We start from the raw sequence: 22,506 nt of genomic DNA, 5'->3' as shown, positions 1-22,506 counted from the left end.
CTGAAGCTAAGCTAAGCCAAACTAAAAAACGTTTTAGTTCATTGAAATGGTACGGGTAAAAAACCAAAAAGATTTTCTTTGCATACAAAACTAAAATATACAGAAAATGTTTTTACTGTTAGTAAATTTGTCACTTGTTATTAGTCCTAGCTTTTTTTCCCTCTTATCACGAGCATTGATACGTCTTAAAGTCAACACATTGCACAGATTTGTGACTGACATCCACACATTTAATATTCCACGTCTCTGTCCTCTAACCTAGTCTCCACACATTACATCAGCACTGCTTTCATAGCGAATTCATATTGAATCCTTTTCTGCCTTTGTCATGACAAAACATTGATTTTTATTGAATGTAATGTTAATTGTGTCTGACATGTGTTAAAATCATCTTTCTTGCCAAGAAAGTTGAGTCAGGTTTTCTCTTGTTGCTCCTTTGATGATTGAAACAACGTCTCAATCCGGTGATTATTTCACATGATGTCACACACTTGCTGCCATGTGTGGTGTCACGTGAGGGATGACAAAGCAGACTTCAACTTTAGAGTAGGCGTGTAGAGATAACATCAGCTTGTTACCCTTTTGAACTGTAATAATGATTGGTTTACCTCGTTAGTAGGGGTGCAACGATACTCGTATCGATATTGAACTGTTTGATACAGTGCTTTCGGTTCGGTACGCATGTGTATGAACAATACAAAATTTTTAAAATTTTATCAACTTTTCTTCTGACGATGCTGTCTGTGTTGAGAGCTCAGTGGATCTGCGTTTGACTACTCTGCCTAGGCTGCACTGTCGAGCGCAGATTCACTGAGCGCAGCGCAAGCTAGCGAGACAGAAGTTAAGCTCTCCTTGCAACATGGCAAATTGAACCTCCCCCACCCTCATTCAGATCTGGCGTTTGGAACTATTTTGGTTTTCATGTGAAGTATGACCCTGAAGGTAAGCGCGTCATGGACAAAAGTAAAACAGTATGTCGGATGTGCCACGCAATGCTCAATTACATTGGTGGGAACTTGTGCGTTAGCGCAGTTAGCTCGTTAACATGTTGACACCGTCCAGCCCCACGCACGGGGTGATCTGTGGTAGCTCGTTAACGGAGATTTGCCGTTTTGTGGCGTTAACATAATTTCAGATTAACGCTGACAGCACTAGTGGGAACACAACGAATATGACTGCACATTTACTCTGACATCATCCTCGTGCAAAGACAAGTGGAAGCAGACAAAAACAACAAGCACGCATGCTACAAACTTTACCCGAGTCATTTAGACAGCCGTTAGCACATGATTCTCCTTATGGGGACCTGATATGTTTAATATGCTGCTGAGAATATAGCCCAGAAGAAGCGTATAGTATAGCTTTTATATTGGAAAGAGACATTTCTCTGTGATAAACTCTCTTTTCCAAAGATGAGTGATTCCTCAATCAGATGGATTTATTTTTTTATTACTTTGTTGTTTCAGCAACATTAAATTTAAAAATTGTACTTTTGAGTTAAAATATATATTTATAATTTTAATAAATGACAAATTAAAAAAGCATGAACATTTTTTTGTATCGAAAAAATATCGAACCGTGAATTTTGTGTATCGTTGCACCCCTACTCGTTAGGGCTCCTAATTTGCTATCATCTGTGCTCTCTGCTCAGATCTGTGTTTTATTCCATCATGTGTTCACAGATCAGTCCTCTAATATCCACTTGGCGGTTACACAAGATGTTAAACAGACCTGGGATCAGGAGTATAGAACAGGAATTTAACAGCTGTTTAAAATGTGGACGTGAACTCTTGTCTAGAGTTCTAGGGTTCGGCTGGAGCTGTGAAGACGTTTGACCAGCTAACCTTAACACTAACACTTTGATCGGCTTTACTAAACTACACAAGACTTGTGAATTCCCCTTTGTCTCCTTTTACTTTGGAATGAATTGTGACTCAGTTTTTTTCCAGTTCGTCCACGTCCCTCCACTGCTTTGTGTTCATTTGATCATTTCAAATATGATTTACAGTGAAGCAGTGAATTCCTCAGTTTTCCTCTAGTGTCTAAATGCAATCTGTGCTGCACCTGCTAAGCGTGATTTTCCTACCACCTTGTAGTAGGTGACAGGGATTAAAGTGTAATTTAGAAGGAATCTGTTTTCATGCTTGCTTCTATAAAGCAATCATGCCTCGTGCTGCTGCGTGGGTGTTCGGTTACCTTCCTACTGCAGCAGCTCTTCAGTACACTCTGGAAGGCTGGATTTCCTCTGGTCTGCTGCTCAACTATTTGGGAGATGGAGGGACATGAAATGTTCGGCATTGCGAGGCTGGGAAGAAAGCCAACCTTGCATGTTCTGATTCAACTGTCTGCACACTGTGTAAAACAGCAAAAAAATACATGTACTGGTCTGAAAAGAGGATGAAAGCACAGCTGCATAACTCCACTTTTACCTATTTATTGCTTCTTGGTAGTTGTAACATTTCCAACACACCTGCTCATGATCAGACAGTAATGCACAGAGCAGCACCATCTGATATTTCTGATGGCCATGTGTTTAATTTGGACTATTTTGGGGCATATGTACAGTTTATTCTTCTGGTGCTTTTATCCCGATCACAGCTAAAGTGACGCGTGTGACTCATTTTATTGGTTAACAGAAATATCCTTTATAAATCATTGCTTAGTTATGCAGTGAGTTATACAGTAACCTAAGAGGGCAAATGGGATAATTAGTTATCGACTGTGTGAAAGACGGGCTGTTTACTGGGTAAACCTCATTCTGTTAAAGATAGGTCTCAATACCTGGTTTTTGATGCTCCCTGTTGCTGCCACGCTGCACGCAGCGATACTAACACGTTGAGGATGACCGATCCAAATGAAAGATTTCGGCAACTGTAGGTTTAGCTAGTCAGAGATTCTGCTGTTTCCCTTATATCATCGACTCGACAGAGTCCTGCAATTTGTTTACCATCTGAACTACTCACAGCTGCGGCCACGCGCAGAGATTAGAGAAAGCAAACATGGATGTGATGGGATTATGGGCTGTGCTGGTTGTAGTTCACTGTTGCACGTTCCACTCAATGTACTTTGCTCTTTTTAGATGATGTTTGTCATAAAAAAACCCAAATAAAATAAAATATTGAAACGTGGCACTGGTGCCTGCCTGCTGGAAACAGTATCTCCTAGTTCTTCCATTGCTGAGTATTGAATGTTGTACTATCATAATATCAGAATTGCATGCCAGAGGACGGATCTCTATTATTATAGCAGCTATTTCTTGTATCATAATCACGCAGGTAAATAACATTATCAGTAGGGCTGTTCGATATAACGATATATATCGGATGACGATATAAAAACGTCTATCGTTTCATTTTACGCTATCGTTTGTTTCGTGGTGTCGCAAAATAAACTGTTTACGGCAATATTTTTTCACCGTTCTGATGGTCACTGTAGTTATTATTAATTTCTTAAAGTTCTCTCTTTCTCTTATATTTAATATAACCACACTGCGGACGGACAAGCGCCTGTTTTTATGCGTTGTTGTTAGCAACAACGACGGTAAAACCATCGCGTGTCCGCTTGTTTATTTTCCACATAAACCTTTCACAATAAAGCTCAAGATCCTGTTGAGACTTTTCAAAATAAACTGAATCACATAAAATAGTATACAGAGGAGTTACGGATGAGAAGTAAAAAAGAGCCGTCCGGTGCTAAAAAATAAACCATAGACTGAAACGTTAGAACAGGCTTTTCCCCGCAGCACGCCGTGTAATAAATACTCACAAAGGAAACGGTGGCCGTTACAACCTATGTCTAAAAATGTATTGTTTCATGCATCGGTTAAAACACTCGACTCCAGCTACATGACGCGCAGCTGGAAACACTTCTGCCCGAGATTCACAGAATTTACAGAAAATGTTACATTTTTGTGATTTATATCGTTATCGGACGATAGATGTCTAATATCGGGATATGAGATTTTGGTCATATCGCACAGCCCTAATTATCAGTGTTAGTTTCTCGTTCTGTGTTTCCTTATTTCACCCTGTTTTTTACATTAGCTGTGGCATTTTTCATGTTTGAGGTGTAATTAATGTGGTTTAAGGAAGGAAAGGTGAGATTGGGAACAGAGTTATCGTTTAGTTTTCCTATGGCAAGAACCAAAAACCCAGTTTGGGTTAGCCTTTGTGCATTCAGTGTGGAACCGAATCATACGACCTCTAAGGTTTGTTTTCACATGACTGCATCGTTCTTCCTGGACATGCAGTGAGATGTTCGCTTTGACATCAGAAAACTCTGAGGATGTTGGATGGTCAGTGGACGTTTAAACTGAAGTCCTGTTGCCCGTCTGCATATCCCGACTCCGACCATAACTAATACATGGAGACCAGCGTTTGCCTCAGACTACATTTCCTAGTCTGCTGTTAAGAAGGGTTTGGAGTATACAAGTAACCTGATATGTGCTTTTATTTCAGTATGTGCTCAGATGTAAAATGTATACAGATAACCAAATGTGAAAACCCATGCAGATTTTTATGAGTAGTGCTATTGATAACGCTGATGCAGTAAAAGCTTTGCTGAGTAATGGTTTTGCATTTTTCTACCGTCTATGATTCATCGTATTTATGTTTGCATAGCATAAATACTATTCTACACTAGTCAAGACTTGTTGTGAACAGCACATAAGTTGGAGAAGTGGCATTTCAGCTTGAATTTGAGAGGATTCCTAAATCAAACAGCTTTGGCCGGCGCTGCCAGGACGCTCTAATTGACCATGTTTGACACCCATAAGCAAGCAAGAGCAGGCTGAGCCTGTGCCCAGACTCCCTTGAGGCAATTACTAATATGTAGGTTGTACAAAAGACCCATTGTCATCGGAAACTGTTCCCCTGAGTCATGTCAGCTATTCTGGGGTAAATGTCTTTATATTGGGCTTTTTAAAACATGCTATTTAAGATTTCTTTTAATGGTTGGAAAGGGTTGGATATAGTCCAACAGATTCTGAAATGCAATGAGGCTCAGATTCATTTAAAACCGGATTTGGGCATAATTGAGGATTGTCTTGGCAGCACAACTGAGCAGACTGGGACCAGTATAAATCCAAGAACCACTTTATTCTCTCAGATTAAATTCTACAAGTACATCAAGTGGAGCTGGATGTGGCTTCTTAGCTATTCTATTTGAGTTTTAAAGTAATTGGGTGTAAATGAAGCCAATAAAAAGGGGCATTTCTAAGTTTTTGAAAATGTTTTCTTCATGATATAAAACGCCGTAGCTGCAATTCTATCCCTTTGGTCCTTTTTGGCATTCACGGATCTATGAATATAGACATTAGTCCCCACCTTTCCCCATAGATACTTGTCTCCTGCCCTCGATCAAGCTCTCCCTCTTCATCCATGAGTCTGACTCTCAAGATGTATGTATTTATTTATTTATTTATTTAATGTTTTTACTGCCGACATGTGTGGAGTCAGATTTTATTTGACAAAATCACGATGCAAATAATTTCAAATCATGTCTTTGATGTTATTTCTGCTTGTTTGCAACTGAAAGAATCACCCAGAGAGAAGCAACAAAATATTTATTTTTCTTTTTATTTGTTCTCTCACAAAGTCCAAGAACTCCATCGTGGTGCTGCAGATATCTGGCTGTGACAGTACAGATAGAAGTGTGCCTCCAAGACTGTTTGCTGTCCAACAGTGAAACAAACAAACAAACAAACAAACAGTAATATCTTGTGATAAAACTAAGCTGAGATGTAATATATTTTAAAAAATTCAAAACTGAATACATAAGCAATAAACAAATAGCTGGATAGTTGTTTATTCAGTCCTAGTAAGCGATACTGCAAACTACACGGCTTGTTGGAGGAAGTTGGAGCTTCTCTTGTTGACGTTAATGGAAATTAGATGAGGGCATCAGATACTCCAGCCTCCATTTAAAAACTAAAAAAAACCCTAAGGGAATCCATTGGGTATCACTTACTGGTATTAGTGTTGTATACTGGGAAATAATATAAAACATTAAGCTCATTCTGTAAATTTGGGCCCTTCTAAATGTCTGAAAGGATGATGATCCAGGATGAACTCAGTGGCTAACAAGCCGAGCCCCTCACTCATCACATCTGCTTTTAAAATGCCGTGATGGCAGTAGTGAAAACGCTCATCTCAAATCTTCGAAATGGGACTTCACCAACCGACAAGTGACATTACGGTGGCTACATCCATCTTTTATGCTGTTTGAACTTGGATAATGAATTGTTTGTTGTTAGCAGTGCTCGTGAAACTAAATCAGCAGCGTCTGCATCAGCTCAAACAAACTGCTCAGCTTCACAGCTTCAGAGGCAGATGTGATCGAAAAGCCAAACGGTTTGGAGACGACTTCGGCCAGAGGCAATTTGAATTTGATCCAATAAATATTTGTGTTCTTTGTGTGGTCTGAGTCTTTGTTCGCTATGTGAACAGACACAACTCTCCTAATTCCTGCTGGATGAACCTGTGCATGACTACAACCTTTAACTGAGTAAAGTAGTTTGGATAGACTCACAGTGAGCATGTCTGCTCAATAACTAATATCAGAAGTGAGTAACATAGCCATTAATACACTCTGACTTAAATTTGTGCATTATCCTGTCAATATGGAGTCACAATGTGTGGAGTGATGGGTCATCTTTACTGTCATCTCAGGTAATTCTGTTTAAGCTAGTTTTAGACAAACATGTTTTGTACTTTGGTATATTTACATTCCTTTTTCTAACATCTCTCATGATGTTTTTTTCATACCGCCGTATGGAGTTTAAGTTAAGGTCCAAATTCCTATTTCTTTATGCCTCTGTGTTGGTGACAGCCATATGGCCAAAACTAGGAAATTTGGATTTGCAAGCACTGATGATAAGCATTCCCGCCAAACATTCAGTCTGTGTTACATATGAAAACAAGGAATCTGCTACAAGAAAGCATCTTGAAAGTCCTTTTATTGTCATACACAGCTGTTCATAGATGACTTTGATAAGGAAACTGTAGTTGTAGGCATCATACTGTTGGGAATTCTTCCAGGAAAATTGTTAATCCCTTGTGCTTAGATCTGGCAGGGAGTTATCTCAGGACCAGTGTCAGCACTGGTTACCCACATATCTGCCTGCTTACATAAAAACAAACAGCAAATGTCTGCTATTTTTATCGTTGCAACCCTCGTATCAGTCTTATGTCATGTTTACATTATGCTAACTACAGCCTCTCTTAACTTCAGCTGTAATTGTTTTGTTATATTTCTGCTGCATTGGCCAATCGTTGTCAGGATTACTGGAAAGTAATGGATGGATGTGGATGAAATTCATCACTAGGGGTAAAAACGTAGAATGTATTCACTTTTAGGGTCAGTTTGGAAACAGGATTAAATGGAAGGATTGTTCACACCTTTGTGTTTCATGCAGATGGCTGTGACTATTTTCTTGTCTCCAGTTTTGGTACCGTGCACTAGGGCTGCCACGATTAGTCGACTAGTCACGATTACGTCGACCATCAAAATCGTCGACGACTGATTTAATAGTCGACGCGTCGTTTGAAGCTTTGTAAGATCACAAAAGACGCAGGAATAAGTCGTAGGATTTAAGAGTGTAATAACGGACTGAAACAGAAGATGGCAGCACTGCATGTACAAGGATGCCAGCTGCCGTTAAACCCCGAAGAAGAAGAAGAAGCTGTGTCCCAGAATTCATAGCGCAGCCCTGCTCAGTTTCCAACAATGGCGGCAGCTAGTTAGTTTTAATATGACTCTTATTATTCTTTCTGGGTCAGAAAATAAACGTTTAACATATTTTCAGGCGAGAATGTAGCTGTGTAAACCTCAAATATCTGCTCAGTTTATCAAGACACCACATATTTTCAAAAGCGCTCCGACGTTTTCGGAGACGTCTGTTACCCACTAGCTCGATAGCTAGCCGGGGGCTAGGCTAACTAGAGCCGGCTGAGAACACCGGACTCCCGGTAAATCGTTTTCAAACCCACCGCCGTCTTTCGCTACTCAGGTTAAACATGATATATAAGTCACTTAGATAACTTCAAAATGTTATTGTTTGGCTTTATTCAGTATTTTATTTGTTCCTGAGTAAATCGGTTTGGCTGAGATTAAAGTTATAGTTTTTACACAGCTGAATAAACGTCAAGCAGACAGCTGATTATCAGAAGTGTGAGATGCTTTACTCCGGTGTCCTGTTATATTTTAGATAGCAAGGAGTTTATTAAACTTCACCGAAACAATCTGCAAATTTCATTAAAATTTAATAAACTATCATCTTGTCTTTATTGTTAGTTAGCACATACCTTAAACACTTAAAGCTGTAAGCTAATGATAGTTATATAAGAGCAGATGCTGCTGGTGCAATAAGCTGTACGTTTTACATCCAATGGATGATGATCTGATTAGTCGACTAATCGCAAAAATAATCGGTGACTAGTCGACTATCAAAATAATCGTTTGTGGCAGCCCTACCGTGCACACAATGACCAACAAGTGATGTAGATGTCGGAGTTAATCGTTCCACTTTTGTTGTCAGTGTGATCTATTTACAAGTCGCAGGCAGCCCGTGAACAGACCACACCTGTTGTTGCCTTGCAGACTAATTAGTATTATTATTATTATGGTCTAGCTATTTTCAAGAACTGTCATGGGATGTTAAGGTAATCATTAACTTTCAAGAACAAAGCTAAAATGGAATGCGTCCCAAGGCAAACCGGATGAAATGACCAGAAAACATAAATCAGTAAAATCCAGCTCTTATTACACTTTCTAGAACTGGTAAAGTTGGTCTTATTCCAGTCTTCCCAGTTATTTTATGCTGGTATAACTGGGAAGAAATTCTGCCTCAAAACCTCTGGGTTCATTCGCCTGACTGTGTTTGCATTTAGCAAACAGCCATAGCTCATCTGATTCTGCTTGGTAATCTGTTCTCACATATTCATAAAGGAAATCATCAAGGATCAAGCTCTTAAGTCTGTGGTTTTCCAAGTCTGTGGAATGTAAATGAAATAAGAAACAGAAGAATTCCAGATTGTTTCTACAGTGTAACCAAAGGAAGAGCAAAATGAACCAAAACAAAGAAAAAATGATGGTTTGAAATGTTTGTTTGTTTTTGGAGCCATTATAGTGACAGTGTTTAAAGCAATCATGCTGTCAAACATCCACAAACAGGACTACTGGCCTAATCTCTGTGTCTATTTTTAGATTAGTGGATGATGTAATGCAGCCAGGGCTGCATGTGTGTCAGTCATGTGGGAATTCTGTGAACGTGTGAAATCCTGCAGCTCATCCAGATGTCAGGATAATTGCAGAAAGAGCTCATATTTCACGAGTTTCCTTTATTTTTGTTGCACACTTCAAATATTTAGTTTGGAAAAGCATAAAATGAGGCCCATTCCATATCCTTACTTTTCTTAATTACTGCATCCCATACATCCATCTGTGTGGTTTCTTCCTGACCATTGGGAAACACACAGTGCTGCTGTGGAGTGTGCACATGGCTCTCTCTGTAGGAGGGTACTGTTATTCAAACTATAGGTCAGCTTTGTTGTCATTAAGCAGGGTCATGGTATGGCATGTCACAGGAATGTCTGTTTGAGCTGTGCTGTTTTAGACACACACACACACTAAGCACTAAGCACTAAGCACACATTTTTGTCTCCACACAGTTTATCATCATCCTTCCAAGATCATCTTTTTGGAAGTATAATTTCAAAAAGTTTAATCTCAGCTCATTTCTTCTACTGCTTTTGTTCTTTGCTTGCTACGTCTTGTTTCCTCAGTCATTGTTTGACAGCAAAAGAAAAGACTGGTCAAGAATTTAGGACACAGCGTTCAGTTTTTGTTTTAATGATCTGATTAATTTGCTGATACAATCAACAGTCTCCTTATAGATTACTGATCTTAAACATTATGACAACTTCCTCAATAGTCAGGCTCTGAATGCAGCTAATTTGGCTTAATAATGAATGTTTACCCCTGATATTTGGGCTTAGTACTACAACCCGGCTAATTCTGGATGGGTACTAGATTCTTCTTAGGAAGCCAAAAAATCCAGTATTGATATACCACCTAATTTTCTACATGTAAACAGTATGTTGAGTTCTGTTGAAAGGGGAAAAGATTTGTTTTAGCTCCCTTCACCCTAATTTTTAGGCAGCTTTATTTTAACTGCTCCTGATCAACAGAATTTCTGTATGGTATATCTGAAGGGTACAACGTGGAAGTGAGTTGGTTAAGTCCAAGCTCATACCGATCGTGGCTCAAGAGTTGGGAGTTCGCCTTGTAATCGGAAGGTTGCCGGTTCGAGCCCTGGCTTGGACAGTCTCGGTCGTTGTGTCCTTGGGCAAGACGCTTCACCCGTTGCCTACTGGTGGTGGTCAGAGGGCCCGGTGGCGCCAGTGTCCGGCAGCCTCGCCTCTGTCAGTGCGCCCCAGGGTGGCTGTGGCTACAATGTAGCTGCCATCACCAGTGTGTGAATGGGTGGATGACTGGATGTGTAAAGCGCTTTGGGGTCCTTAGGGACCCCAATGTATGTTGTGTATGAATGTAACTGTGTACTGACGTAGCGAGGCACTGTCAAAAATATGCAGAACAGTTGGTATAGCAGACCACTGGTGTCCAATTTAGCTGCTGCTGTGGAGAGGACGTCTGTCATATTATACCAAAAAAGTGTTAAAGATGTAGAAACTCTACAGTAGTATTTAGCAACTTACTGTGCTTACCATATAATTACGCAATTTCTAAATTATGCCAAATGTTTTATGAACATCTTTAAAAAATAAAACAGAAAAAAATGCATATTTGCCAACAACAACATATCAGGGCAATATCAATAAGTCTGTGTGATTTGGTTCAACAATGAAATCTTATATTTGAGTTTTTACTTCCATACAGAGGAACTAGTGTGTGCCAGTATTTTCATTAAATGTATGCTCTGGGGACTGACTGAGCACAGATGTGCGCACATCTCCAACCACAAACCTTTACACTTTGATGTGTGTGTGTGTGTGTGTTTTGAATAAAGTACACTACAAGTTAAGGCAAAGAAGAAATGGTGTGGCTGGCTGTTCTGGTGAAGGGCTCTTTCTGTTTGCGTCAGCACTGCTGCCTTATAGTCGTGTTCCTGACTGACTGAGGCAGAGCCAAAACTGAGGCCTGCTGTTTTCACTGCAGTGAGGAGTTGGCAGTGTGTGAAAAGGAGGCCAGCTGACCTCTGTACCTGCCTTCCTTTCATCACGTGTTGCGACTGGGACTGGGGCTGCATTGGTTTCCACGAACTAGCTCAGCATCCTGCACAGTGGAGAACAAAGCTCGAGCTTTTAAATCTAAATGGGTCGTTGTAAATAATGTTTTTGTAAGTAAGTTAGTAATATCCTCAAAACAGCAGAGTTTAACCTCAGAATAATTACTTTGGAAGGTATTCCAGCCTAAACAATGTTGCAGTGCGAGAACCACCAGAGCAGCTTTTGGCCAGATTATGTTCCGAGTGCACAAAGCGTCACCAGTTTGTTCGCCCTCGCATCCATTCTTTATGCTTTCTTTAGCATACAGCCTGCCTGGAGCTTATGTACTTTATAGACATGAGATGTTATGTCCTGTCAGCTGTCCTCATTGTAAGAAAGTAAGCAAGAGTTATTCCCAGCATGTCAGAAGTGTAATTATTCGCTTTAATCTTTCTTATTTTCACTTTAAAGAGGCAAGAAAAGTTTCTGCATCGCTGCTCGGAGCAAATGCAAAACACTGCTTCTGCTTGGTTAAAAACAAATGAACCAACAACAAACCGGATCAGCTGTGTGGTGGTTTTTAAGTCAGTGTGCTTGATTTTTATGTGAGCTTTTTATAATAGTCGTCCATCCTTCTAATCTGCCTTGTATACTTTCAGCCATGTTGGTCAGAGCTGATGAAGACGTTACTGCCAAATCCACTTTGTTATGGACGAGGCATTCCCCATTCATCACAGCAAAGCTACAGACATCAGTGAGCATGAATGATCTCTAACCCCTGGAGGTTGAAACGGTTAAAAATAGCTTATTAAAGCTGTGCACAGGGGAAGTAATTAGTATATCCATCTAGCTATTCAGAGACCCTTATTAGAGCTAGATGATTTTCTTGACTGAGAAGGGTTGTTGTGTTATTTCACAGTGTATTTAGCAGTGAATCCACCATTTCCTGTGTCTGGAAGTGAGTCTGTGCCACGAGGACGCATCTATACACTTGTTCCCTGTGTGTTTCCTGTCTGGCTTTGTGTCGGTACCTTTCCTGTGTCCAGCTCCATGCTTAGAAATACAAAGGGTTGTTTAAGGTCATGATGCTGCAGAGGAATGACAGTAGCCAGAAGTCGCCCTATATATAAAATATAGTTGTGTTGTTAAATAGATCGTTAAGAAGCATTCGGTCATCAAATTCATCAAAATAAAATTCCAGGTGGAAGATATACTTCTTGATGAGAATTGTGCAAAATTAATAAATAAATAAATATGGGATGAATGTGTCGTCTTTGGTCAAAAAGGCAGATGAAAATACTTGTTGTTGAGAAAATGATCACAGAAACTTAAGAAAGTTTAAAAAAGTTAATTTTGTATTTTGTACCCGGTGTTATACCTGAGGAATATCATGGAAATGTTTTTGCCTGATTTGGACTGTTTTTAAAGAATATTAGATGGACGGTATGCATAAAATAAAATATCAGTCTCCTCCCTCCAAAATTGTTTCCACAGCTTCCTCTGCTGTTAGATGAGACATCCAAACACTTTAGAGACTTAACATAAAATAATGAATATGTTAACTTGAGCTACTCTCAAAAATCATAACATATGTACTAGGGCTGCCACGATTAGTCGACTAGTCACGATTACGTCGACTATCAGAATCGTCGACGACTGATTTAATAGTCGACGTGTCGTTTGAAGCTTTGTAAGATCACAAAAGACGCAGGAATAAGTTGTAGAATTTAAGAGTGTAATAACGGACTGAAACAGAAGATGGCAGCACTGCATGTACAAGGATGCCAGCTGCCGTTAAACCCGAAGAAGAAGTAGCTGCGTCCCAGCTCAGTTTCCAACAATGGCGGCAGCTAGCTAGTTTTAATATTATTCTTATTATTCTTTCTGGGTCACAAAATAAACGTTTAACATATTTTCAGGCGAGAATGTAGCTGTGTAAACCTCAAATATCTGCTCAGTTTATCAAGACACCACATATTTTCAAAAGCGCTCCGACGTTTCCGGAGACGTCTGTTACCCACTAGCTCGATAGCTAGCCGGGGGCTAGGCTCACTAGAGCTGTGAGAACACCGGACTCCCGGTAAATCGTTTTCAAACCCACCGCTGTCTTTCACTACTCAGGTTAAACATATATAAGTAACTTAGATAACTTAAAAATTTTATTGTTTGGCGCTTTTTTTGTATTTTATTTGTTCTGAGTAAATCGGTTTGGCTGAGATTAAAGTTATAGTTTTTACACAGCTGAATAAACATCAAGCAGACAGCTGATTATCAGAAGTGTGAGATGCTCCAGAATATACTCTGGTGTCCCGTTATATTTTAGATAGCAAGGAGTTTATTAAACTTCACCAAAACAATCTGCAAATTTCATTAAAATTTAATAAACTATTATCTTGTCTTTATTTTTAGTTAGCACATACCTTAAACACTTAAAGCTGTAAGCTAATGATAGTTATATAAGAGCAGATGCTGCTGGTGCAATAAGCTGTCCGTTTTACGTCCAATGGATGATGATCTGATTAGTCGACTAATCGCAAAAATAATCGGTGACTAGTCGACTATCAAAATAATCATTTGTGGCAGCCTAATATGTACGTATCAGATATTCCTTCTAAAACAATGGTCAGGATGGAGACATTTGATGAATTTACATACGTGACATTCAAGAAGGTGCAGGTCATGTATGACATGAACTGATGTGGTTGATGTGGTTTTTAATTAGTTTAGTTGTTTGTTTGTTTTTACTGTGCCAGATCAGAAATTGTTCATCGCAGATTCACATCTGTAGGATTTGTGAATGTAGTGCTTTGGAGGCCTGGCATTAAGTGTTTGATGTAAAATATTGTACAACAAATCATCATTGTAAAATTCTCCATTTCACACATGTGAGAAAACTATAATCTTTCATGTTTTCTTTCCCAGTATTGTTACATTTGTAACAATATGTATGTTTTTTTTAAAATACTTTTTAATTTGTCGCTCTTTCTCTTTTACAGAATGAAGATTCCTGAGGCTGGGAGTTAAAGCTCTCTACCAGAGAGAGGGTTTTTCCAGAGCTGAGGCTGGACCCAGAAGCCCCTTTCTGGGGGTGAGGGGGGCCTCGCAGCCCGGGAGTTAGTCTGGACCATGGGAGATGGAGGTGCCGGTGCGGCTGGAGGAGATGGGGTGAATCAGTCCCATGTCCTGTTTGACAACTTTGTCCAGGCGACCACATGTAAGGGCATTCTCAAGGCCTTCCAGGAGCTATGTGACCACCTGGAAGTAAAGCCCAGTGATCACAGGATCTTCTATCACAAACTCAAGTCCAAACTCAACTACTGGAAGGCCAAGGCCCTCTGGGCCAAGCTAGACAAGAGGGCCAGCCACAAGGAGTACAAGAAGGGCCGTGCCTGTGCCAACACAAAGGTAAGGCAGCATAATTTGAAAATCACTGTTTTTGTTGTTGTTGTTGTTGTAAAGCTGGATTTGTGTGGTTAGCTTTGGCTCCTGTTCCCATTCATATCTAACAGACTGAACAATATGACCCTCAGTATGTTGATATTGGGATATTATTAAAAAATGTTTTAGTACAACTTTGGTAAGCTGCACTGCTTGATGGATTGTCAGAGCATTACAGCTGCCGTAGTGAGGAGCTTCGCGGAGTAATCTGGGTCCTAAACTCCGTCCATTCAGGTCCCAAAGTCAAACGAACACTGAGAGTTAAAAACGGTCTAAATTCTTTCATCTTTATTTAAATCATCAGCGTTGCTGCTTTACCAGGTGTAACAATTAAGTTTTACATCCATGCATCCATGAAAACATAATGTATTAAATTTAACGGTAAGTTAGCTCGCTAGTTTCCACCTAAACATTTCATACCATGTTCTGACTGAGAGATTTTTGAAACTAATTCAAACGTACAGCTCTGCTACCACTTCCAACATAAATGAAGACAGAAAACTAAACAGCAGTGGCGTCTGCAGGGTTACTGAAGTTGGACTACCTGGTATATAATGTTGTGCTACGCGATTGCTGGCAACACAGCTATGTTAGCATAACATTAGCACAGTGAAGCTGGAGGATGAACGCCAACTTTTTTCCCACTCGATAAAAGTTAACATGATGCTATACACGGGCCAAACTTCAGTCAGGAGAACAACTGAGATTATTCATCCACAATATGAGGTTAATCATTAATATACTGCAACAACATGGGAATAGAACAGCTGCGAGAGAATTCAACATTAATGAATCAATGTTACGGAAGTGGAGGAAGCACAGTTTTTGGCTTTCCCCATATTTCAAAAGTGCTTCATCTCTTTGCTATGACTGTCGCCCGCCATAATTTGCAGATGATAATGGTTTTAGGCGCTGCGATGCTTTCGACCAAAACAGGTGGAGCTTGATGACATCATCAACATGCGCTATCGCGATAGAGCGGTATAGTCAAAATCTCTATCGTTGGCCAAATTTATATCGGTTCTATCGCCCACCCCTAGTTGATATCTTTATTTTTCTTCCACTAGGTCGGAGATGTCTTCACTTTGGGCTTTGTAGTTAGGGAAATGAGTGGTTTTCTCACAAAGTTGCTCATAATTATAGTAGAAGATAGCTGTATCTTATAATGGTAAAGCCTATTAAACAGTTGTAGGCTAGACCGTTTTATTAAGTTGAGTGTTAGATGCTAGTGTGGGGTTTTACACACTGAAGCTTGAATAGGTGGATTATGAGTCGAGCAAGAAAGCAAGTTAAGAATAGATTCGACTTGCTTCCTTAAAACCTGTCTGAAACTTCTGTCTCATTTTCTATTTAGTGTCTGATCATTGGTGCGGGGCCATGTGGCCTGCGTACAGCCATCGAGCTAGCTTTCCTGGGGGCCAAAGTTGTGATTCTGGAGAAGAGAGATGCCTTTTCCAGAAACAATGTGCTGCACCTCTGGCCCTTTACCATCCAGGATCTCAGGGGTCTTGGGGCCAAAAAGTTCTATGGGAAGTTCTGTGCTGGTGCTATCGATCATATCAGTGAGTAGACGTGATTCTCTTGAGCTCTTCTACTTGTACTAATACAAAATATATCAAAGTTATTTTACATATTCTTTCTCTGTGTGTGTTCTAGGTATTCGTCAGCTTCAGCTTATGCTTCTCAAAATGGCACTCCTGCTGGGCATTGAGATCCATGTGAACGTAGAGTTTAAAAGCCTTATTGAGCCTCCTGAAGATCAGGAAAGTGAAAGTTAGTAAATGGAGCTGCTGCCAAATGTGTCCAAAAGTGCACGAAACTATCTGTCAGAGCCTATGAGTGTCGACTCTGTCAATGCATTTCTGTCCGATTACACATTGTGTGTTTTCTTAGGAATTGGCTGGAGAGCTGAGATCCACCCTAGGACACACCCCGTCAGCGAGCTGGAGTTTGATGTCATCATTGGAGCAGATGGAAGGAGAAACACGTTACCAGGCGAGTTTGCATGCACAGACTGGGAATAATGCATCAGTAATGCATTCGACTAAATGAAGCGGCACTGTTTGTTTTTTAGAAGTCGAGTTGGAGGCCAGTTAGAATGATTATGATCTCACTTCGTGTGCAGCTGTGGTTGGCTACCTGACCTCGCTCTGCTCCTCACGGCCGAATGAGCATTTGTGTACATCTTAGCTTCTGCGTTCAACTTCAGACAGTATTTGCTCTCCAAGCACAGTTAATAGGAACTGTTGAACTAGGTCTGTTTCCTATGAGTGTTGGGGCGCACACATGGAGACCTCAGTGGAGCTTTGCACAGGGGTGTTTCTCTTCTAATTTGACTGTTTTGGAGAAGGCGGTCTGTAGGGCTGCTCAATTAATCGAATTTTAATCTCGATTACGATCTGGGCTTTCAACGATCATTAAAAATGACTGAGCCGATTATTAGCCCCTCCCTCGTGCTTTACTCTCGCGCTGCTCCATGTGGCAAATCGAGCGCACCTCTCTGCATTTCGAACACGTGTCACAACAATTAAGAGCAGCGGTCTCCAACCTTTTTTGCGCCACGGACCGGTTTATGCCCGACAATATTTTCATGGACCGGCCTTTAAGCTGTCGCGGATAAATACAACAAAATAAAACTAGTACCTGTACCGAAAAAAAGATTTATTCATAACACACGTGAAAAGACCCAGGAAAACCGAGTAAACGATAAAAACGATAACAAAATAACGCTGAAAACCAATAAAAACTCTGAAAACTATACATTTCACACCTGAGCCTCAGCTCTTGCGGCCCGGTACCAAACGACTCACGGACCGGTACCGGTCCGAGGCCCGGGGGTTGGGGACCGCTGATTAAGAGGACCTGAGGGAAGCTCGGAAAGCTAAGCAGAAGTTATTTGGAGAGGAGAGTGACTGCTGTTGGTTGAAAAGAGAGGTAAAAACACTTCACTGTGGAAACATTATGGATTCGCGGAGTCAGACGTGGATCAAGTAGACACAGTGTGTAAACTTTGCTACGGTGTCGTAGCTGCACCACAGAGCAACACTGCAAAGTTCACTAAACATAGATGTTTACATTTTTCATTTATTTTTTATATTGCAAACATTTGCACTAGAGCAGGGCGATATGACCAAAAATATTTATCACGATATACATTTGAAAATTTGCGATAACGATATAACTGACGATATAATTGACACTTGACAAAATACTTTACAACTCCACAACTTTATTAGTGCAAAAAAAACCATCAATGTATTTTCACTTAAACAAGCAGCTGTTTTATGTGAATTAAAGTTATATAAAAATGTAACAGTGCAAATTCTTTGCTGACAGTTTAACCAAAAGGCATTTCCAGTGGAAATTGGCCGACATGTCCTCAGCATAACCATGTATAATATCCACAAAACTTAAAAAGAGGTTATACACTCACAGTACGGTAATATTATGTTGAAGCACAGTACGTATCACTCCGCCAGGCTCCTGCCTATGATAGCCGTAATGCTCCGACAATCCATCAAGCGGTGCGGCTTTGTAGCTTAGCAAAGTCGTACTAAAACATTTGACAGATTTGACAGATTTTCGAGCGCCGTGCACATAAAATCGTTTCGAGGTCAGTAAACGCAACCAGAATTCATACATAAGGCCCATTGGATTATAAGGGGCACTGTTGACTTTCAGAAAAATCAAAGGATTGATTTTAAGTGTGCCGTATTTCCCAAACAACACGGTAATAACGACGGCCCGCTAGCATGCGCTACCAAAAATAGTGCTTTGTTGTGTGTCTGATGGACGAAAGCTAAACCAGTTCCACACCATTGAAGTTGCAGCATTTTTACAAACCAATTCTGGTTCATCCGTTTCATTCAACGATCCGCTTTCGCTGCCATTCTTTTTCTGATGTGTGTGTATGAAAACAACGGCACTGCGCATGCGCGTTTTACCCATATTCTATCGCGATATTTCATTTTTCTATTGTTGCCCAAAATTATACCGGTATCACCATGAACGGTATGATATGGCCCAGCCCTAATTTGCACTGTTATCAGTATTTGCACACTATTTTATATTATTTTTTTGACAATCTTTAAAGTCATTATTCAATACATTGTTATTGTTAAATAAATATGGTCAAATAATCGAGATCTCAATTTCAGTGAAAATAATCGTGATTATCATTTTTGCCATAATTGAGCAGCCCTAGCGGTCTGCAGGACAGACGATGTCATGAAATTGTAGATGCTTCTAGATATTCTATGTATTGTATGCGCTTAAAAGGATTCTAGTAGCAAATATATATTTGTTGAGCTTATTTTGTGATTTTTAACATTTCTAATTTATGTTCTTTTACGTCACTAACAGAGTGAACAGTTACTGGTTTCTAACCTTGAGGCCTTCCTCAATCATCCGTGCTTTTCTGTAGGGTTTCGGCGCAAGGAGTTCCGGGGAAAGCTCGCCATCGCCATCACTGCTAACTTCATTAACAGGAACACGACGGCAGAGGCAAAAGTCGAAGAGATAAGCGGTGTGGCCTTCATCTTCAATCAGAAGTTCTTTCAAGACCTCAGAGAAGCAACCGGTCTGTCACGGCTCCATTCTCCTCCATTACTTTTTGTCTGTGTAACAGTTATGATGCAGTTGAAGAATTCCGGATACTACATAAAACATAAAACATGTACTTTTGTTGTTGTTGTTGTTACTGGTAACTGCAAGATCTGAAGCTAGCAGAAGCATAATCTGCGCTCTGATCATAGATAAAAATTCGTCAGCGCACTCAATTAAAATACTTAGGTTTGACGCCAAGCCGGCCACAGTTTGCCGCTGACATGACAATGTCCCCGAGGCTCTGCTTATGTGCTTTGAAAGGCATAATTGCTGCTCTTGTGCTCAAATGACATCAGGATTGTCGGCTCAGTTAAAAAGGAAAATGATTGTGTTTGTTATGTAACACTACATCTTTCTGTTGGTCATTTTAGGCATTGACCTGGAAAATATCGTCTATTACAAGGATGACACGCATTACTTTGTGATGACTGCCAAAAAACAGAGCCTGCTGGAGAAAGGAGTCATTCTACATGTGAGTGATTAAAGCCTACAGCGCTTGCTTGAACCAACAAAATTAGTCCTTCTCTCTCTTTTTTCAGTCTTTTATTCTCTCTGTAAATTCCCCCAGTTTTTTCCCTAATGGTCTAACCAAGCCAACAGTATTCTGGAGCAAACTGCCAACTTAAGCACTTGCTACTTATTTGTGCCCTCTCTAAATACGGGAGTTTCCTTTCCATGGCCACTTTGCACAGGAAACCGGAAAAACCTTTTGGCATGTCTGTCTTTGTGTACTGATATTAATAAAGGATATCGATGCATAAATGTCTGCATTAAGTTTTAAGCGGAGATTTTTTGTTGTTTTTGATTCGTGCATAGATGTGCAGCTCTTTGTTTTTATAGGGAGTTAATGACGTTTGGGCATACACTGAGGTCCAAAGACAGAGTGCATTTGGATTGTGTAAGCATGACTACAGTGCAGTATGATGAGCTCCTTTTATAGCAATTAAACAGCTCAGTGTAGCCATTTTTATTTTTTTAATTTTGAAGAGATAGAGGAAGACAGAGGCTAGTCAGCACAGCTCATGGCAGAACTACAAATCAGAAAACAGCCCCTGTTAATATCTTCCACTGCTCCACCCTTCCCGTCACGCACCACCACTGGAAGACCAGAGAGCTTGAAGATGGAAGAAATGTATCTCTTACCGCCCTCTGTGAAAACATGTCACTATCAAAGCATGCAGTGATTTGATGCTATATGTTAGAGAGACTTCATTCCAGTGCAAATCCTCTGGGCTCTATGTGGTAAAGGGGTTGTATAATTCATATTGTATCATATTCAATTCAATTTTAGACCCTACTATAATACATACAGAGAAAACCTCAACAATCATATGACCCCCTATGAGCAAGCACGTTGGCGACAGTGGGAAGGAAAAACTCCCTTTTTAACAGGAAGAAACCTCCGGCAGAATCTTAAATCTTAAATCTTAAATCTTAACTTACAATTGGGGAAATCGTTTCCTTTTATTTATTTCTTATGAATTTTTCATGTTAAGGCCGCTTCTTATCTCGCCTGCTTCTCCTGCAGGACTATGCAGACACCGAGCTTTTGCTCTCCAGAGCCAACGTAGACCAGGCTGCCTTGCTGTCTTATGCACGCGAAGCTGCAGATTTTTCAACCAACCACCAGCTGCCCACACTGGACTTTGCCATCAACCATTACGGCCAGCCCGACGTAGCGATGTTTGACTTCACCTGCATGTATGCTTCGGAAAATGCCGCCATGGTGCGCCAACGCAACGGGCACAAGCTGCTAGTGGCGCTCGTTGGCGACAGCCTGTTAGAGGTGAGAGAAATGACGATGACTTGTGATCGACTCTTTCTTTTCTCGCGTTGGGACTTCACTAGAATAACTGAAAAATTGACTTACTTCATGTAAGTCTGTAGTTGTTTTAGTTCTTCCTTCTCTAGGGAAAAAAATCGCAAAGTGTATTTTGTTCCGATTGGCTGCCCCTCATGTGGCTTCTGCAAACATACCCTGGTAAAAGTAGCAGGGTATGTTTGCAGAAGCCACACGATCATTGCAGTGAAACTCAATCATTGTGGCTACGACATAAAGAAATCTGCTTTGAGCTGATGTTAGGAAAGCACAAGAGTAGAAATAATTAAGCTTTGTACTGTCTGAATCGGAGCGTTTTCCTTACTCGGATTGTGCTGATCTCATTGTTTGAAACTTTGGACACACTTCATATAAGCAGCAATGCAACATATCAAAAGCATTTGTCCCCTTTAAAGATTTTCAAGAGACTGTTTTAAAATTCTTAAGACTAAGGTGTTGATTTAAAGCTCGTTTCTATCTCTGATATTTATTATAGTTTGCATATTTGACCATATTTGGGTATTGAACGTGCTTACTTTGTCTCCAGCCCTTCTGGCCCATGGGGACTGGCATAGCCCGAGGTTTCCTGGCAGCCATGGACTCGGGCTGGATGGTGAAGAGCTGGGCCCAGGGAAAAACCCCTCTTGAGGTGCTGGCTGAGAGGTGAGAGCGTGGAAACGTTAATGCATGCACGCCAAGACCTGTTCTGTTCTCGTGCTCATGCATATCTGCAGCCACACTCTTCGATGTGCTTTCTCTTCAGGGACACCCTTTTATCTCAAAGTGCTTTACTAGGAAATGTGAGATTTCAAGCATCAGTCCCACCTCTGTTAGTATTAATAGGATAAGAGTTTCTAGTAAGGACTGACTGGAATGTGCCCGTAATGTTCTGTAACGCTGAGAGCAATGTGATCGCCATTTGCTACTGCGTTATCATATTACACTACTGCTTTTTTGTTACATTTCACTCAGTTAAGGTCGCCCAATGGGAATGCTTTTGTTTTTTAGGGAGAGCATATACCGCCTTCTGCCTCAGACCACACCAGAAAATGTCAGTAAGAACTTCAGTCAGTACAGTGTGGATCCTACAACTCGTTACCCCAACATAAGCCTCAACTTCCTCAAACCTAGCCAAGTGAGTATGAGCACTAACAAGCCACAGTGCCTCTTTTTAAGATTTCATTATTAGCTTAAACCAGGTTGTGTTTGATGCTATTATGCAAATATTTTATTTCACAAGTGACGCTTTTTCATGCGAGAAATGATCATCTTGATGTTGCAGGTGCGGCACCTGTTCGACACGGGTGAGTGCAGGGAGGTTCGCATCGAAATCGAGAATGTGATCAACTCATCGACCCCCAAGTTGGCCAGGAATGGTTTGTGTCTTTTCTGCTTGTAGATGATATGTCATAGGCTGGT

General features: G+C 40.5%; 1 protein-coding gene across 11 annotated transcripts in view; it reads left to right on the top strand.

Annotated features, from left to right (window-relative positions):
* mical3a (microtubule associated monooxygenase, calponin and LIM domain containing 3a) overlaps nt 1–22,506 on the top strand; it is a 93,532-nt gene that overhangs the window by 24,381 nt on the left and 46,645 nt on the right. For all 11 annotated transcript variants that reach the window (XM_087842849.1, XM_087842847.1, XM_087842848.1 and 8 more), the window contains 10 exons: nt 14,222–14,630; nt 16,018–16,225; nt 16,320–16,436; nt 16,557–16,658; nt 19,087–19,242; nt 19,640–19,740; nt 20,797–21,054; nt 21,635–21,750; nt 22,096–22,222; nt 22,370–22,463. In XM_087842849.1, the coding sequence (XP_087698975.1) occupies nt 14,352–14,630; nt 16,018–16,225; nt 16,320–16,436; nt 16,557–16,658; nt 19,087–19,242; nt 19,640–19,740; nt 20,797–21,054; nt 21,635–21,750; nt 22,096–22,222; nt 22,370–22,463 (1,558 nt within the window). In that variant the 5' untranslated portion in view covers nt 14,222–14,351. The remainder of the gene's footprint in view (nt 1–14,221; nt 14,631–16,017; nt 16,226–16,319; nt 16,437–16,556; nt 16,659–19,086; nt 19,243–19,639; nt 19,741–20,796; nt 21,055–21,634; nt 21,751–22,095; nt 22,223–22,369; nt 22,464–22,506) is intronic.

This window comes from Neolamprologus brichardi, chromosome 7 (assembly GCF_056152115.1).
Source record: "Neolamprologus brichardi isolate AB-2024 chromosome 7, ASM5615211v1, whole genome shotgun sequence".
Classification (NCBI taxonomy): Eukaryota; Metazoa; Chordata; class Actinopteri; order Cichliformes; family Cichlidae; genus Neolamprologus; species Neolamprologus brichardi.
The sequence above is the reverse complement of the archived record's forward strand: the minus strand, read 5'-3'. Positions and strand labels throughout refer to the sequence as shown.